This window comes from Photinus pyralis, unplaced genomic scaffold (assembly GCF_008802855.1).
Source record: "Photinus pyralis isolate 1611_PpyrPB1 unplaced genomic scaffold, Ppyr1.3 Ppyr1.4_LG6, whole genome shotgun sequence".
Taxonomy (NCBI): Eukaryota; Metazoa; Arthropoda; class Insecta; order Coleoptera; family Lampyridae; genus Photinus; species Photinus pyralis.
Window position 1 is genome coordinate 31472296 of NW_022170663.1, and position 16944 is coordinate 31489239.

General features: G+C 36.1%; 2 protein-coding genes across 5 annotated transcripts in view; one reads left to right on the forward strand and one right to left on the reverse strand.

Annotated features, from left to right (window-relative positions):
• The window catches only part of LOC116173364 (F-actin-monooxygenase Mical-like), a 48645-nt gene extending 40717 nt beyond the window's left edge, over positions 1 to 7928 (forward strand). For 3 of the 4 annotated variants that reach the window (XM_031490783.1, XM_031490785.1, XM_031490786.1), the window contains 6 exons: positions 545 to 574; positions 1600 to 1738; positions 1795 to 1933; positions 1981 to 2273; positions 2325 to 2439; positions 7139 to 7928. In XM_031490783.1, the coding sequence (XP_031346643.1) occupies positions 545 to 574; positions 1600 to 1738; positions 1795 to 1933; positions 1981 to 2273; positions 2325 to 2439; positions 7139 to 7247 (825 nt within the window). In that variant the 3' untranslated portion in view covers positions 7248 to 7928. The remainder of the gene's footprint in view (positions 1 to 544; positions 575 to 1599; positions 1739 to 1794; positions 1934 to 1980; positions 2274 to 2324; positions 2440 to 7138) is intronic. The other variant, XM_031490784.1, reaches the window with a different exon arrangement.
• A 2985-nt stretch (positions 7929 to 10913) lies between these two features.
• On the reverse strand, positions 10914 to 13652 carry LOC116174789 (zinc finger protein OZF-like). Its single transcript, XM_031492779.1, has one exon. The coding sequence runs from the start codon at positions 13265 to 13267 to the stop codon at positions 11855 to 11857; it is 1413 nt and encodes a 470-aa protein (XP_031348639.1). The 5' UTR covers positions 13268 to 13652; the 3' UTR covers positions 10914 to 11854.
• Positions 13653 to 16944: the final 3292 nt, after the last annotated feature.

Below are 16944 nucleotides of genomic sequence, written 5' to 3' on the forward strand. Positions count from 1 at the left end.
TTTACCGCAAGTTTCTACGATGGATAGATTCTCAGATACAGTACCCCGCATTCTTAGGTGGCCACCCTGTACATCGTAATAATAAGCCTACTGTTTACTATGTCTCTTACAGTCGTACGCCCATTACAAGTTGTTAGAAAAGGATGACAATTCTCAACTTAAGTCTGTTGTATAGTTCATATTACCGGTCTACAGCATACGTTTCGCCTTAGCGTTTTGTCTGTCAGATTTTGCCAATTAAAATAAGGAGAGGTGGAGACATCTGCCAGTGCACATTATAACAAAACGCCGATTAATTGTGAACTGTCTCGTCTGAGTATCAAACCACTTGATTTTAAAAAAGTCATATCCAAATAGTGGTTCATAGTAAGCGTTGATGCCACACATGCGTCTTTTAGTAAGCTAGTATCAATGACACATTTGTGTTTAGCGTTGATGCACGGATTACTATTATAATTAACACAGTAAGGAAGCCAGTTCGTCCATTTTGCAATTTAAATTTTAAGGTTCCCACAGTAAATCTAATAAATGAATTATCTTTCAGTCCATGATTTTACTGAATGGAATATCTGCTGTAAGAATATTTCTCTTTTGATTATTGTGGTGTTTTTATGCATGTTATGTTTGTGATGGGTTTTTTTGTTATGCATGTTATTGTTAGGTCAAAACACAATTCTGCCAATAGTCAATAAAAGGTCAACAGTAGATCAGTAGGATTGTGGCGATATCACTTTAGTTACACATTTTGTTATCATGCATGCTGTATTTGGTTCACAATTACATTTTCAACCTCTGTTCTATGAGAACAAAAATGCAAATATGAAATGCATAACCACAGCAATAATGAGTGTTGTAGAATTTTATTATGTTTCATTCTGCAAAGTTAGCGAGTGTGTTAGTATTTTTATTTAAGAGTCTTCTGTACCCACTGCATCCAATGTAAATTTCCATAAGAGCGCCCGCCATAAAAACTCAAGTTGTTTTTCCAAAAAAAATTGTTTTAAACAACTATTTTATAAATTTAGACCTTTATCTACAAAATGTTCGGACTATTGTTTTTAAAAAGTGTATAGCAACTGAATATCGATTGTTTAAAGATTTGCTGTTTTGCGCCGATTATTGCGCTAATCTGTTTCATTTTTTTACTCGCGATCAAGACGATTTATGGAAAAAGTAAACCGACAGTTTTTTAGATAAGTTCCTTCTAAGCATTACCCCAAAAAATGAAATCATATTTTTTGTAAATGAAGTCTGTATCTTGGCGGGCGGTAAATAAACAATTTCAGTGTAACAAGTGGCGCCGCTGCTCAGTGTCGGCGGGAACTAACTAAGGACCAAGACAGGAGTGGACAAAGCAAAAATATCATCTTGTCTCTTGCAACTATAATCATCTATATACTATAATGTAAAAAAGTTGCGCTTGGGTAAAGAAGACTCTTAATAGAAGAGTGTTTAATCTACCAGACTTTAATAGTACAGTAATAGTGGTTGAATCCATATCAAAAGATCTGGTACATTGATGCTTGGTATGCGATTTTTTCTGTTTCGATTTTATGTTTTCTTCTGAGAACTTGTAAAGTTTCAATTTTCATGCTCTAGGACAAGATACCCGCCGTTAATTTACCGAGAAGAAACAGCTTTGGCGAAGCTCAAATCCGACAGAGAGAGGCCGTATCGCCGCCGCCCATTCCACCGTTACCAACAAATTACACTGGATCGGCGCCATCTCGTTACACAGGTTAACTTTGGTTTTTTTTTTAGTGAAAGAAACATAAAATAACTTTCGGTTAGCAGATGAGAGCTCTGAGGGCGACAACGATTACAAACATCACGATCAGAACTCCTGTGATACTTTGAATCATTCCGGAACGCACGGAGGGCGTCGAACCAGCCGAAGCATGCGTAGAGCCTCTAGACAGTCGCAGCTTAAAAGGTAACGCACATTATTTATTTTAGCAATCTCACCCGCAGTTTTCACAGGCACCGTATGGCGCAAGAAATACAACGAAAGCTCGAAGAGACTGAGGTCAAAACCAGGGAACTTGAACAGAAAGGCGTGTGCGTCGAAAAGGCTTTGCGAGGCGAAGATTCGGGAATCGGCGCGTTTAATACGTTAGACGAAGCAGACTTGCTCAAGCAGTGGTTTGACCTCATGCGGGATTTGACTGAGTTAAGGCGTTATGAGCGAGAGTTAATGGTGCGCGCGCAAGAGGTCGAATTGGAGGATCGTCATGCTAGGTTACAGCAAGAGCTGAGAGAAAGATTAGATAATGGTGCGATTTACTACGATTAATGTATTATTTATCAACGCACTTTGTTTTTAGATGAACACAAATCGAAAGAGGACATCAAAATCGAGAGCGGGATTATAAATGAAATGATGGAAATTGTTTCGAAGCGGGATTCTCTCATTGCTCTTCTAGAACAAGACCGTTTAAGGTTCAGGTTCATTCGTAGTCAATCTGCATCTCCGCTTTTAACTTTTGTATCGAACCTAAACAGTTCGACTCATTCTAACTTTCCCTTTATGTTTCTATTAGGAGTGATTGTCATTGGTTGTGGTGTATTATTTAAATTGTCGCTTAGCCGCATGTGGAACTAGTTTGTTTTAAAGTAGATGGTTTTTAATCGTATTACTTGTTATTTATGCACTAATTTAGCTTTTGCAACATTTAAAACAATTTCCAATCACACATTTATTAGAATTGCAACCGCATATGCAAGGCATGGTCACATTTGACACTTTAATTAGGTAAGAAAGACATAATTGCATGTTAGATAGATTTATATAGCCAATTCTTTTAGTTGAGATCCGGTAAAGAATTTACAAGTTTACACTGTTCATGCGTGGTTATGGTAATGATAAAATTTCTATGCTCATGCCAAGTAGGGGGTTCTGCGATATCGGAAAAAGATGGGCCGATGTCAAACTTCAAGCTTTTTAAGAGCTCGACTTAATCGGAGGTTGTTATCTGTAACCCATTCAACAAATGATGGATACTTATCCAAATAGTCAGAAAATTTAATTTTGTACCTTGGAATGAGAGGTCAAGCGGCGCAATCTGTTATCACGTTGATATTTTCCTTGCACGACCTTGCCGGTGTCAATCATGGATTTTTGTATACCATTAGAAAACTAAAATCGATTAATCGGTAATTATCGGACCTAAAACTTAATAAGATTGATTCTAATCCACGTTTAAAAACTCAAAACCTTTCCCATAAAATTTGTTTTTTGACTTCTTAAACGTGGATTATCATTGCACCCCATTTCGAGTTATATAAAGAGAAAATGGATACCCAACGAAGATTGATTCTGTCTTCTTCCCTGACTTTCGGCGGCTGTAGCAACAATTTCAATATTCCTACTGGAACGGTTGCAAAACGGATAAATCACTACGAAACTTACATGCGTTATCGGCTGTAAGACAAACAATGACATGAAAGCACACAAAACTTACTCCTCGTCTGCTAGAGTAAATAAGTAAATTCAGAAATTTCTTAGTAACGAAGCGCCCAACTTAAAACGCTTCTAAATACCGGGTGTTCAGCAAAGCTGGACGACTCCACAAATATACAGTGTGGTCATAACTTCGGGTACGAACTTCAAGGCGGAAACTGGGTGCTTTGTTATAAACTAAATTAACAAAGACAAAAATGCAGAAGAAAAACCACAAAACATTTCAAATTGTGCAACAATAAAAATCAGGTCACGAATTTCAAGATTCTAGGAACATCATATTTTTTCCAAAAACATCAACGTGCATTGTTCCAGACGGTTGTTGAACGTTCGCCTTACTTATGCACCGATCTTCCAGTTTGCGTTCTGGTAAATATTGAACCACAGGCTTTTTACTGAAGACGCATTCCTTTTGGATCTCTCCATGAATTTTAAAACACAGCAGGTGCCGTTCACCACCCATTTTGTTGACCCTCAAATTTTGAAGCAGCTGTTACAAAACTATTATTTTCAAAATATTTTGTTGGTATGCATTTTGACATCAGACATGCATCAATGGCTTGTTGCCACATATCTAAACACTTTCCTCTGCCAAAACCTTTCTCGTAAACATGTTGATTAGAGTGTTGTTTGCAAATTCTGCATATATTTTCGATCGGATTAAAAATGCAATGGTAGGGAGGCAACCGTAATACAGGATGTCCATTTTCTACTACCATTTTATCAGCAGCATACCGTTTGGAAGGTTTGTTTCTGAAACAACAACAGTTGACATACACGCCTATCTCCATTCAACCATTCCACGTGTGTTTTAACTTACTGCGTGTCACCGTCAACATCGCTAACGGGTTTCTTACATTACCTTATTTTTTTCCGACTTTCTAGAGGTTGGCCGGATTTAGAAATTTGTGAAATAGAAGTCACTATTTGTAGGCTATTATTTAAGGCATCCGCAACTTTTTGTGAAATGAAACTTGTTGCGTATACAAATTCTTATAATGCTAAAGTTACCACTAACCTCTCTTACTGCTGCGACCAGTGGACCATCATTATCTCTTTCTCGTTCAAAATAACAAATAAGAAGTTGTGTACTTTTTCTTGGTAATTATGAATTATGAAATTAACGGATTTTTTATCAACTTCTCCTCGAAGAAACCAACGTAGTCCGATGTGATGTGCATATTGGTGCTTATGCTGCAGAGTATCTATTAGGCGATCATTACTTTTGTCAATGACCGTACATAGCAAATCTTTTGTAAAATATAGTAATATAGCCGCTTCAGACCAGCCTTTTCAGCTCATTAGTCTACTTGGTATTATACATGGGGATTTAACATGGGAAATTAGTTTTATGCAATATCCTACCATCCTGTACATTTTACAGAAAAAACTGTTTAAAGTTTAAAGTTGTTCATAATTAAAAGGTAGGTACATACAATTTTTTTTTTATTTTTTAAGTTTTTGGCATACCCGCAAATTTAAAAATAAATTTCAACATTTTTGCTATTATACTTTGTTTCAAGGGTGCTGAACCTTTCGTCACACTATCTGACGTCATAGCAAAATTAAGGCAGGTCGTAAATTAGTGGTTGGTTTACATATTGTCACATTGACGTTTCAACTTATTTATTAAGGTGTCACTATCGTTCATCATTATTAGACCGCCCAAGTTGACAATCACTTGTAAGGCATCTGGTTCTGATAGGTTTTTTCCTGTTCTTAGGTTTTATAATGGCTAAATGGTCATGTATTTTATGTAGAGGAAGTCCGTTGGTATGAATTAAACCTTTTCAACCGTTTGTAATCACCTCATGTAACCGATTCTTTGCACATCCAAATGGATACTGCCAGAGCATCCGAAACTCTTTGAGATGAAGTGTATGATGGTTACAGAAAACGCATAGGAACATTTGTGACTTAAAGTTTGTTTAGGCAGTTCGTAAATTAATATTTTGTTTACATAATGTTGATGTGAAATTAAGTATGCTACCAATGTGAAGAATACGCGTTAAGTTGCGCGAATTTTAATGACCCTTAACTAGCCATTTGCAGAAGTAGAATAGGCCATGGTTTATCGGTAAGCCTTTTGCATTTATACATCTTACAAATTTGAGATAAAGCGTAGTCATTATACCACTGGCTCATTGAAATAACAACGCATACATACAGTTTCTGTTTCTTTTGCCACACAGTCGAGATATTCGCATAAGGATCTTGAATATCTTCTGATCCGATTTATTTAAAAAAAAACGCAATTGTGAAAGAAAACAGGTAGTGAAGAAAAAACTCTCAAATGTTCATATTCAAATCGTATGTACAAAAGACAAAAAGCGACACTACACCACAAATCCATCTTCTGATCCTGCATGGAGTATTAGGTATATACCGGACCCCTTCACTACTTCTTTTTCTAACTGTTTTGAGAGTACCATCTTGCCAGCTTCTTCTAAAAGACCCTTTACTGTATATCCAGGTTTCGTCTAAAACCACAGGTCGTAATGGAAAGAGTGAAGTTTCGGTGTGTTTAAAGTCTCTCAAAAATTGTAGTCTTCATTGAACTGCATAGGGCTGTTCCATTAAAAATAATCTATTGGAGACGGTGCATCTCCGCCACGTGAATTTCAGTTTCTTCAAACTGCGGGACAAAGAGGTACCAGATATTTCTACGCCATCAAGTCGTTGAAGATTACTGTGTAAGGAACGGAGTGTAACATTCTCACCTATAAAATCAATTCAATACCTAAGTGTTCTGGCGAACATCTTCATTCTGTGTATCGGTTCGTCATATTTACCTAATGGTAACGGGAATGACCTAAATTCATGATATGAGCGAATCGAACCATTATGTGGTAAAATTTTTAAAATACTTGTCTATTAACGGCGTTGCTGCACTGTCGACTTGCCTAAGCGTTTTTAACTTTGATGATATTTACTTCACTTTTAACACAAACTAACCTAATCAACACTGGAAATCTGTCTATAACGAAAATCGTTTGACGGATTGATATTATGACAGATCAATTGGTTTATTTGTCACGACTTACGTTAATGATGTAATTTTTTTGTCTCAATCGATTTAAATGTAATGAAGAGAGAATCACATTTATGACGTCAGGTTCAGCACCAGTGAAACAAAGTATAGTAGCATTTTTCATAAAACAACAAGTCATGGCTATTGCTACTAATAACAGAAATGTTGAAATTTATTTTTAAATTTACGGGTATGCCAAAAGCTTAATAAAACATGTAAAAACCGCTTTGTATGCACATTTTAATTCTGAAGAACTTTAAACTCTACAGTTTTTTCTGTAAAATGTACCAGGAGCGCAGGATATTGCATAAAACTAATTTCCCATGTTATGTTCCTACTCACCATGCACCACCCGGTATAAATTCTTAAGACCAGACTGTGATAAGACACTACTGTCTTTCGGTAGATACCAACATAGTCTTTTGAGTATCTCTAAATTGATACTCCAGCTAAGCAGTAACTGTACTTAAAAAATATAAATTAAGTCAATTAAAAAAATCGAAAACAATTTGTAGCACTTACATACTTATACCTCTTACATAGTGGGATGGTCTAATTGACCATGAATAGCATTTAAAGCAATGTAAGCTTGAAAATTCTTTTGAATGCGGGCCGGACACTTTCTACAAGCTGTTACAACTTTTCAGATATTCTGAAGAAGACCGCGACTTTGAAGAGCAAATGCTAGCGAAAGGTTTAAGGCTGACACCCCTTCAAAAGCAGCCGGTAACAGAAGTGATAGATAAAATATGTTAGCTTTATTAATTTTACCATTATTATTATACTTATGTCCATTATAAAAATAAGTTTTTACACTTTGCCATTTTGGTACTAATATTACATCCTTACGTTCGTTACTCTTATTGTACAGGATGTTTTAATGATGTAATATAATTTAAAAAAACTATAAAAGCTTGATACCAAGATTTCTGTTGAGGTCACATTATTATTGTACCTATCTGAAAATAATATAAACAATGTAGATTAGACATGTATAGCAAAAATTACCAAAATTATTATTAATATAATTTAATTTTACAATGTAATCAAGTACAGTAAACAATTTATTTCGGCTGGTCGAACTTATTTAATTTGACTAACTATAGGCTTACCCCTAGTCACATAGTTAGGTGATACCACATGAGACTGGATGGGTTGCACATTTTTTGCGATAATTCAAGGAAAATTTAATACGAGATGGCGTCATTAAAAATGTGCAATTTGTCGCCTGCATCGTGGTGACTGTATTTTTTTGTCATTTATCGCTATTTATTGTTTTTAAATATATCTATTTTTAAGTGACAAGAAAATTTGTGATTCATGAATGTATTTTTTGATAAGTGAATTGTAAGTAATGTACAGAAACGTTTATTTTGTGAATGCAATTATTTAAGTGTTGTTTTTGTGTGAATTTAATAAAAAGGCTTTTATATATTATTACTATTCTACTGGGAGGTGGCATAGAGGAAACATTCCTTTATGGAGGTGGTGACCAAAATGGGTCCCAGTCACGAACTTATAAATTAAGATGGACTGCTGATCAAACAGTTGCATAGAGGTAGAAATGGCCCTAGCATGGGCGCGGCCATGATGTGCACGTTTTAGTTATTTTCTAGGGGAATTTTCCTAGTGCTCAAGTTTTGAGACTATTGCAGCCTTGGAAAATGGCATGTGTCACAGTAATTTATTTAGAAAAGGTGAGGTTAATGCTTGTTTATTAGTTGATTTGAATTTCGCGCCAAGTGAGTGCACATCATGGTTGCCCCCATGTAGGTGTCATTTGTCAATTCAGCATTAGCAGTCTATCTTAATTTATAAGTTCGTGGTCCCAGTACAGCAACAGGTAGGATGTCTAATTTATTTCAAAAAGCTTCTCCAGAACATGTACCAGGATATTTATGAATTCTTGTTGTACGGTGTCAGGTAGTTTTTTTTCGATCAAGTAACAAGAGCACCCAAAATGACCACCAAGCACGGATGTGCTGAAACTCGTATGTGGTAGATAATGCCACTAAAAAAAAGTGTAAAAATGCATTGTTTAAGAATAGGTCATACCTCATACCTTTGTTTATTCATCTCGTACGTAAATAATACACCAACATATTCTTAAAGGTGAAATTGCCTGACAGTGCGAACAATTTAGGACTAATGTAACCATACATTATGAATGCCTCATATGTAGGCTTACCATAATTTTGAGGCACTAAACCGGGACAGAGTCACTAGTAAACACAAAAAATAACAAGTTCAAAAAGTGATTATAAACGATTTACAAAAAACATTGATAGTCTTTTCCCAAAAAATTAGTTACTTCAAGCAAATTCGATTTCAGCAATTTAACCAAAAAATCCGTCCACAAGAAAGTAGCACTGCACATGTACCTACATACAACCTATTCTTTGACTTGAGGTCGAGGGAGGAGGGCTTTCATTACAGTATAGGTACCATGAAGGATAAAACTAGTTCCACTCCCCCTACACCCCGTACTTTGATAAGAGGACAAAAAGAAGGGCAATAGTTGATAGAAAACGGTTCCTTTCGTTGAGACCTTAATTAGAATACAATGAGAGATAAAATTAATTTTTAACCCCCCCCCTCAGGCCCCGTCGCTCTCTGATCTCGAAAAAGAGTTGCACAGGAAAGTTATAGTTTGTAGAAACCAATTTATTTCCACGAGACCTTTCATTAGAATACCATGAACGGTAGAACATGTGTTTACCCCCCCCCCCTTTTTTTTTTCTAAAGATTAACTTGGCACCATTAAAGGCATGCGTATGCAAAATCATGTAAAAGTTATTCACGTTTTACTTTCAAAAACAGCATCTCGGGAAAAAATTTGTGGGGTGGTTCCCTTTTAGACAGCGAAATTTAATGGTCGTCTGGCACACCTTCAATAAGGTATAGGCTACCTACTGCAAAAAATTCTAGGACTCTAGGACCATTCCCCTAGAAGTAGTTCAAAACGGTAGAAGTGGGTCCGGACGGATGGACAAAACGCAAACAATAGCACGCATTTTTTTTAATTCGTAAAAAATGCGCTAAAAATTGGATTGCGCAAATACAAAATTTATGTTGCGCATCCACAATATGTACCTACTAACACAGAAAACCCGGATATTCATATGTTCTTTGCAACAAAAATGATACAAGACCCCATTTTTTGGAGATTTGGCCAGTTTTGGGTTGTAACTTTTTGGCCCGTTAGTCTAGCTGAAAAACAATAGCGACCTTTGTTATAACCTTCAGAACATGCGTACCAATTTTTGAAAGCGATCCGACGTTTTTGCCCAAAGTTATCGTGCACACGGACAGACGGGTGGGCAGACAGATGGTCTAACAGACAATACAAAATTGTGTCTCGGGGATCGTTAATAAACGGCAAAAGTGTAAAATTATGGAACTTGTAAAAATAGTTTTTAGTTTTTTTACAATAACTTTTTTAGCAATAAACGTAGAAAAAATTCCTTCCTTGGTGCAAGCCTCGACATCATAACGAACCAAATAGCGAAAAAAGTAGAATAATAAATTGCTCTAAAGAACTAGTAGCGTCCAGACGGATGGACAAAGTGGCCACACTAGCGACTTTTGGAAATGCGCTAAAAATTGTAGGTAAAAAAATGTTTCATTCAAACAACCACGCATTTATACTCATTTATGACACCAATTGTACTTTGCGCTGGAGTGCAGAGTGTACTTTTGTTAACAAATAATTACGTTTCTTAATTTTTTCATAAAAATCGCCACAATGTAACACGGTCATTGAAAGGTGCCAAGGGGAAATATTTCCGCTATCAGTTATCTGACTCGCGCGACTGCAACGCAGCCCCCGTAACAGCTTGTTGTCTTATACTCTTGTCCCTTTTTAATACACTTTTCGGCAGCAGTGCATTATTCAAATTCAAACGCAGACCAATCAGGACCTAAATGGCAAACCGGCCATGACATATAGATGTAAAACGGGGACAATCCAGATCAAACCGGGACATATGGTAAGTCTATATGTATGGACTACATAAGTCTAAATCATGAGTATTATTGGACACTTCTGTGATATACAAGCACAAAAAATACCCTCAAGCAGTAGTTGTATACGTACAGATTTAATGTGAATATCGGATTGAGACACCACTACTGTGTACTCTCTCTATATGTGATTTGAGGGCGCCCTAATTGGTGTAATATGCCATAGCAGTTAATGCCTTCAAACAAAAAATAAATGAATGCTTGCATTGAACAAATCTATACTGGCTTTTGTTTCTTTATTTTTTTGTACTTTGTGGACTGCAGTAGCATATTTAGTAGTCTTCCATTTGAGGGATTCAAAAGATGAGTTTCATAGGGAGGGCGATTAATATGGTGATAGTAAACAACGAAATGTTAACTATAATTTAATATATGGAATGATTACATTCAAATGTACTTTGCACATAGTCATTATATACTTATTAGTTATTAGCATGGGGATTTCACTAGCAATTTGAGTATTCATAGTAACAATAGAAATATTACCTTCCTAGAATCAAATAAAATTCATGTAGATAATTATTCATAAAACTGAAAAAATCAAAGCTTTGCAGGTGTGTACTGTTTGAGTTAGAAAATGTTCCATGCCATCACCCATATATACTTGTTTAGGGTGACCATATGTACGGAATTTTGCTGTATTGTACGGAATTTTGACAATCTGTACAGCGTCGAGTGATGTACAGCCAAATGTACAGCATTATATCGTTCAATGTAAAATAAGGAGTATGCATATTGCTCCGTTTATTAAATTTGCAACTCGGCTTTGCCATTCCGGGCTTCCGCACAGTGTGGAAGGCAATCGATTCGCGCGACTCGGCAGTCGTCACTCGGTAAGTTCTCACCGTACCTCACCCACCTAGGTCCTAGAGCATGTGATGCGTTATAATGCTGCGCCAGTGATTTTTCGAAAAACGTGTTTTCGTTGAGGTTGAGACCAACTAGAGTCTAGAGTCTAGACTAGTCTTGTGTACTCCTCTACTGGTGTAACTTAGGACAGTCTGGCGAGGACTTTTTGTCAAAAATTAAAGATAATCAAGCGTTATTGAAAAAAGTTCATTCAACTGAGAAATATCTTTAAAAATAAATGGCATCATAAAAAAAACTGTTTTATTATTTGCTGTACAGCATTCATGCTTAAAATATATGGTCACCCTATACTTGTTCCTGGGGGATTGAAATTTTATGTGGCATTTATAGATTGATTACCTACCATAAACTATTGGAGACCCCAAAGCCCTACCTCAGTTCGTGCCTACCTCTAACCAATTCAGTTATGTAAGATCTACTTCATCGATATATTCAAACAGCAAATGAAAAACCATAATGCAAATAATACTTTATTGTACAATGACCACACGATGAACTTTTAAATGACTGACTAAATTCGATTTCCGTTTTGTAGTATAATGGCAGTGATAACAATTGAATTCTTCGAAACCATGAATCCATTTCACATGAGAGTTTAAATATGCTCTACATTTGGCGACGTAATTACACTGTTCACAATTAAATTGTTGTAAGCAGTGATTTCTCCGCACATGCTGAATTAAATTTGTTCTCCGATTTGTGGTGTAGGTGCATTCTTGACAATTAAATTCTTTTGGACCATGAGCGTCCTTTTCGTGTGCTTTAAAATACGCTTTACATTTTGTGGTATAAGTGCACCGTTCACAATTAAATGTTTCGAGACCATGACGTGCCTTCGTATGTTCGATTAAACTTGATTTCAATTTTGCACGGTATCTGCACTGTTGACAACTAAATTCTTCCAAGCTGTGGTGTCTTCTCACGTGTTTAATTAGATTTGGTTTCCGTTTTGTTGCGTAGTTGCATTGATCACAATGAAATTTGTCCGAGCCGTGATACCATTTTTTATGAGCGGTAAAGTATGATTTACATTTTGTGGTATAATTACACCACTGGCAGTAAAATTCCTCTAAACTGTGATACCTATTCATGTGTTGCGTTAAGTTTGATTTACGTTTGGTGGTGTAGTCGCATTGTACACAAAGTAGTTGTTCTGTACCGTGAAGCCCTTTCAGATGTGCGACCATATCCGATTTCCTTTTTGTACTGTAGCTGCAGTGGTGACAATTGAAATTTTGTAAACCGTGGTGCACTCTCACATGATCGTTTAAATACACTTTATATTTTGTAAAGTAGTCACATTTTTGACAATTAAATTGTTCGGAGCCGTGTACTCGTTTTTTGTGCTTGATCATATCCGATTTCCGCTTTGTGGAATAGTCGCACTGTTGACAATTTAATTTTTCCAAACCGTGACACCCTTTTACGTGTTCAGTTAGGCGTGGTTTTAATTTGGTTTTGTATTTGCAGAGATGACACTTAAATTCCTCCAAACCGTGACGTCCTCTAACGTGGCGGGTTAAATTTGATTTACGTCTAGCCTTATAGTTACAGTGGTAGCAAATGTATTCTTGTGAAAACTGTTTCTTATTACCAAGCATGCAAGTTAATGAGGCCTTCATGCCATGTACGTCTAGTATTTGCATTGTACAAGCTGCGGGCAGTTGCCGATAGTTTAAAAATGGACAAACTTCATCAGTAGTAGTATCATTAGATTCCTGTTTCAATTTTATAGAACAGTAATTATATTCTTGCTTTATAGGAAGGTCTTCAACAGCAGAGCAACTTTCGTTCTTTGGTTCAACCTTAATTTCTACATGCTCAGTACAAGGAAAATTTGTGGTTACTTCCTCCGGTAGTTCATTCTTAATAACTTGCAACATGGCCAAAATCACGTATAGAGGTATTTAATTACTTAAATTGTGTCCCCTGTTGTTCATGAATCTCTTCAAAACCGACATAACCTCAACATCAATAACAAAAACACAAATCAAACCCGTGTGGGCATGCGTAATACAAACTGTAAAATGGGACGGATTAGACTGGTTTGTTAATTTTTAGTAGAGACCGCACTCAGGGCGTCGGCAGTCGGCACTATATACCTACCGTTCACGTTTGCTTCAAATTCGGAGTATCTATGAACATTTTGACATTTTAGTTCGCATAGTCATTAATAAATATATTTTAGGCTATAAATGAAGACAACCATGAGACTACCGCGCACTGCTGTCAGCTTGCTACATTTTTACCACCCACACGTTAGGTATTACCATTTCATACAAAGGTATTACACTGGGGCCAAAAATGACCCCTAATCAAACAAAATCTCGAATATGTCTGTCGGTTCGTCTGTATTATCATTTCCGGTTAAATGGCTGGTTCAATTAGAATCAAGTTTGTTACACATATTCTTAGACATAAAAAGGCAGAATCGCGCATGCGCAGGTGTTATCTGTCCTAGCCATAGCAAATTTTTAAATATACATGTGAAAGATTCTACCCTGTATATACAACTTACGACGATACATACATTTTTGAGAGTTGGCAACCATGCAATTTCTAAGTGAGAAAAAGCTATCTGCGCCATCTAAAAAGCAGTAATGTGGGTTACGTTGGGCATGGCAGTCGTGAACGCATCGATCCATAAATGTTTGTTGTTATTTTGTATTATTTAATGCAGATAGTAATTTTTGCATTTCTTTATATCGTATGCCGTATTTTATATTTTTTGTGTGTTTCAACCTTTGTTTTTGAAATTTACTTGATTTAACCGCAATGCAGAATCATGTTTAATACCATTATGCTATTGCTTGTAATTGTTTACGTTTTTGGTGTAATGCTTGCTTAATTTATGTTTATTGATGTTGATTGCTTGGTCTTGTCCCTGAAGTAACATTCATATTGATAATTTTATTTTAATATGTGGAAATTACCGATTCGTTTGATGTATGTACTGACTTGTTTATAACTACCATTTTCTCCGTGAATGAAGCAGTCACGGGGGTGGTAAAAACTGTAGTCAAAATTGAGCTACGACACCTAATTCCGTGATTACGAGATTACGCTAATCAAAACTCTTCAGTTTAGAATCTATGTACGATAATGAGTGGCGATTCAATAATTTCCACATATCTTGTTTTTAGTTAAATTTGCCTACATGACCATGTAATTTTCCATCTTGCTTTTAACAAAAGGACTTTATTGCACCAAAGATGAGTCACATCCTGTGTATTTCACCCTTTCTTAGAATCTTGGTACCTGCTTACCTGACCCATAATTCCCAAAACTTGTTTTTAACCTATATATTACCTCTTGGAAGTCTACCTGCTCCTTTTTGTGATGTTATAATTTTATGTTACACATTCACATCATTACAAAAATTAATTTTACAACACAATTTGATATTAATTTGACGGCTGGTTTTTTTTATTGGTAAGTTCTTTTTTTCCCAGCCTATTTCTATTCTGATTCGGTGAACTACAATTTTTCAAAGTTTATCTTTGCAATGTAATTTATTTGGACTTAAATTTCCGAGCTTTTACAATCAATAATAATTGCGATCATTATTAAACAAACGTTTCATAATTTGGGTGTTTTATTTTACGTTCCTTCCCTACTGTGCTTCAGGTCATAGCGTTGTTTACAACTAACGTAAGGGAACCCTGCCTTAGATGTTTGATCACGAGCCACTTTTCAAATTTAAGTGGGATCTTGTTTAGTTTTGAAGGGAATAGTCCAATGAATAAAGAATACCAGGAAGGAGAAGATCAACAATATACGTGAGACCGCGATGGCTTTTGCAAATGGCGGGCAGTAGTTTCCTACTCCAGTGGCGTACCTACCTTACAGTTGTAGAAGAATACAATTGTAAATAATTTTACACGAAAACAATCTAAACCCCCATATGTGTCTACTCCGCCTATGACTTTTGTTTAACTAACCTCAAACTACATTGCCATAAAAAATTTGTAAATTTACATGTACCTACTAAATAAAAATAATGTTGGTATCAATACTTACACATGAAATGTAATCCCCAACTTTTATTTTTTTCCATTTTGGAGCAACCACAAGCACAACAACTAACCATTATTTTATGTCACTGCAAAAGCCACAACAAAAATCAGTCATAAGTGGCTTTTGAAAATGACCGACTTCCGTCCCGCTCTCTCTTGTATACAACCTGAGTTAATGCTCCTTCCGGTATTCTTTAAGGTAAGTTCATAGCTCTCCGTTCATACGTTTCCGTTTGTCCGTTAGCCAATCAGAAGACAGCAAATTTTTAAATCGTACGTCGTCCGTTTACGACGGAAAAGTTTGTTGAAGTTGAACATTTACGTTTCCGTTGGTCCGTTTTTAACAAGAGTGAGGTTATGTTTGGTATGTTAACAGCGTTCGCCTATTCGTTCTTCACGGTAATAATCAGATAGCAATGTGTTCTTACTTTCGTACCATTTTCACATACTGAAAATCACGGAGGGTACACTACAAAATAAAGTTTTCGTACTTCCGAGACTAAAGTGACCACTTCACTCCATTATGACAAGTACTGAAGTGTCACTTTTTGTCCCGCCGGGATTAAATTTTGACGAAAATCCCGGAAGGATGAAATTACTAACAAGGCAATTTCAGTAGGTTGTTCCACATTTTGTATGCGGCACTACTTCTTAAACGTATCGTACTGCTGCTCATATAGTTTTTTGGATTTCGGTGGTATCAATTCTTTACCTAGTTTGGCTGCTTTTTATGAATACCAAATACACTTTTGTCACCCACCACCAAAATTATGACACTAGCAATGACAGTTTCCAAATTATTTTTGTTACCACAGCATAGGAATTGTCGTACCAACGCTTCGTTCCTATGGTAACTTGTTAAGTAGCGATTTTTTGAAAGAACGCGTTCTCTAACTCCATACATATTAAGTGTTTCAGTTTCGGAAGTACGAAAAATATCGTATATACCTTGCGACTGAAGTAGTGTCTTAATCCCTCAGGTAAATTATGGCCCTCCCTTCGGTCGGGCCATAAACTTTACCTTCGGGATTAAAAGTACTACTTCAGTCCCGCGGTATATAATATACTATTAGGTTATGGTTATACTTGCAAATGTACAATGTAGACGGATTGCTATTAACCTTAACAAAACGTACTATCCGTTTGACGGATCAACGCAACGGATGAACGGAGAGCTATGAACCATATATATATATATATGCTATGAACCCACCTTATGTCATTCGGGTGGCCATTTTTAAACGTTGCAAGATTGACTTTATTTCCGTGTTCTTGTAGTGTGAAGTTAGCGTAGAACCTGGGGTTTAAGTACACTACACATGTAATTGAATAAGTTACTCACTATCATTAGATAACACTTTCAACTTTATTTGACACGGAACATACATTAATATTTATATCGGAGTTCTGGTATATCTAAAAAAAATTATCAAATTTGAAAAACTAAAATTGGTAAAGGAATGGATTAAATTTCAGGTATTTCCTTTGTAATCTACTAGTTTAAATGTAGTTATTCCTGTAATAGATGTTTTATTACCAGGGTT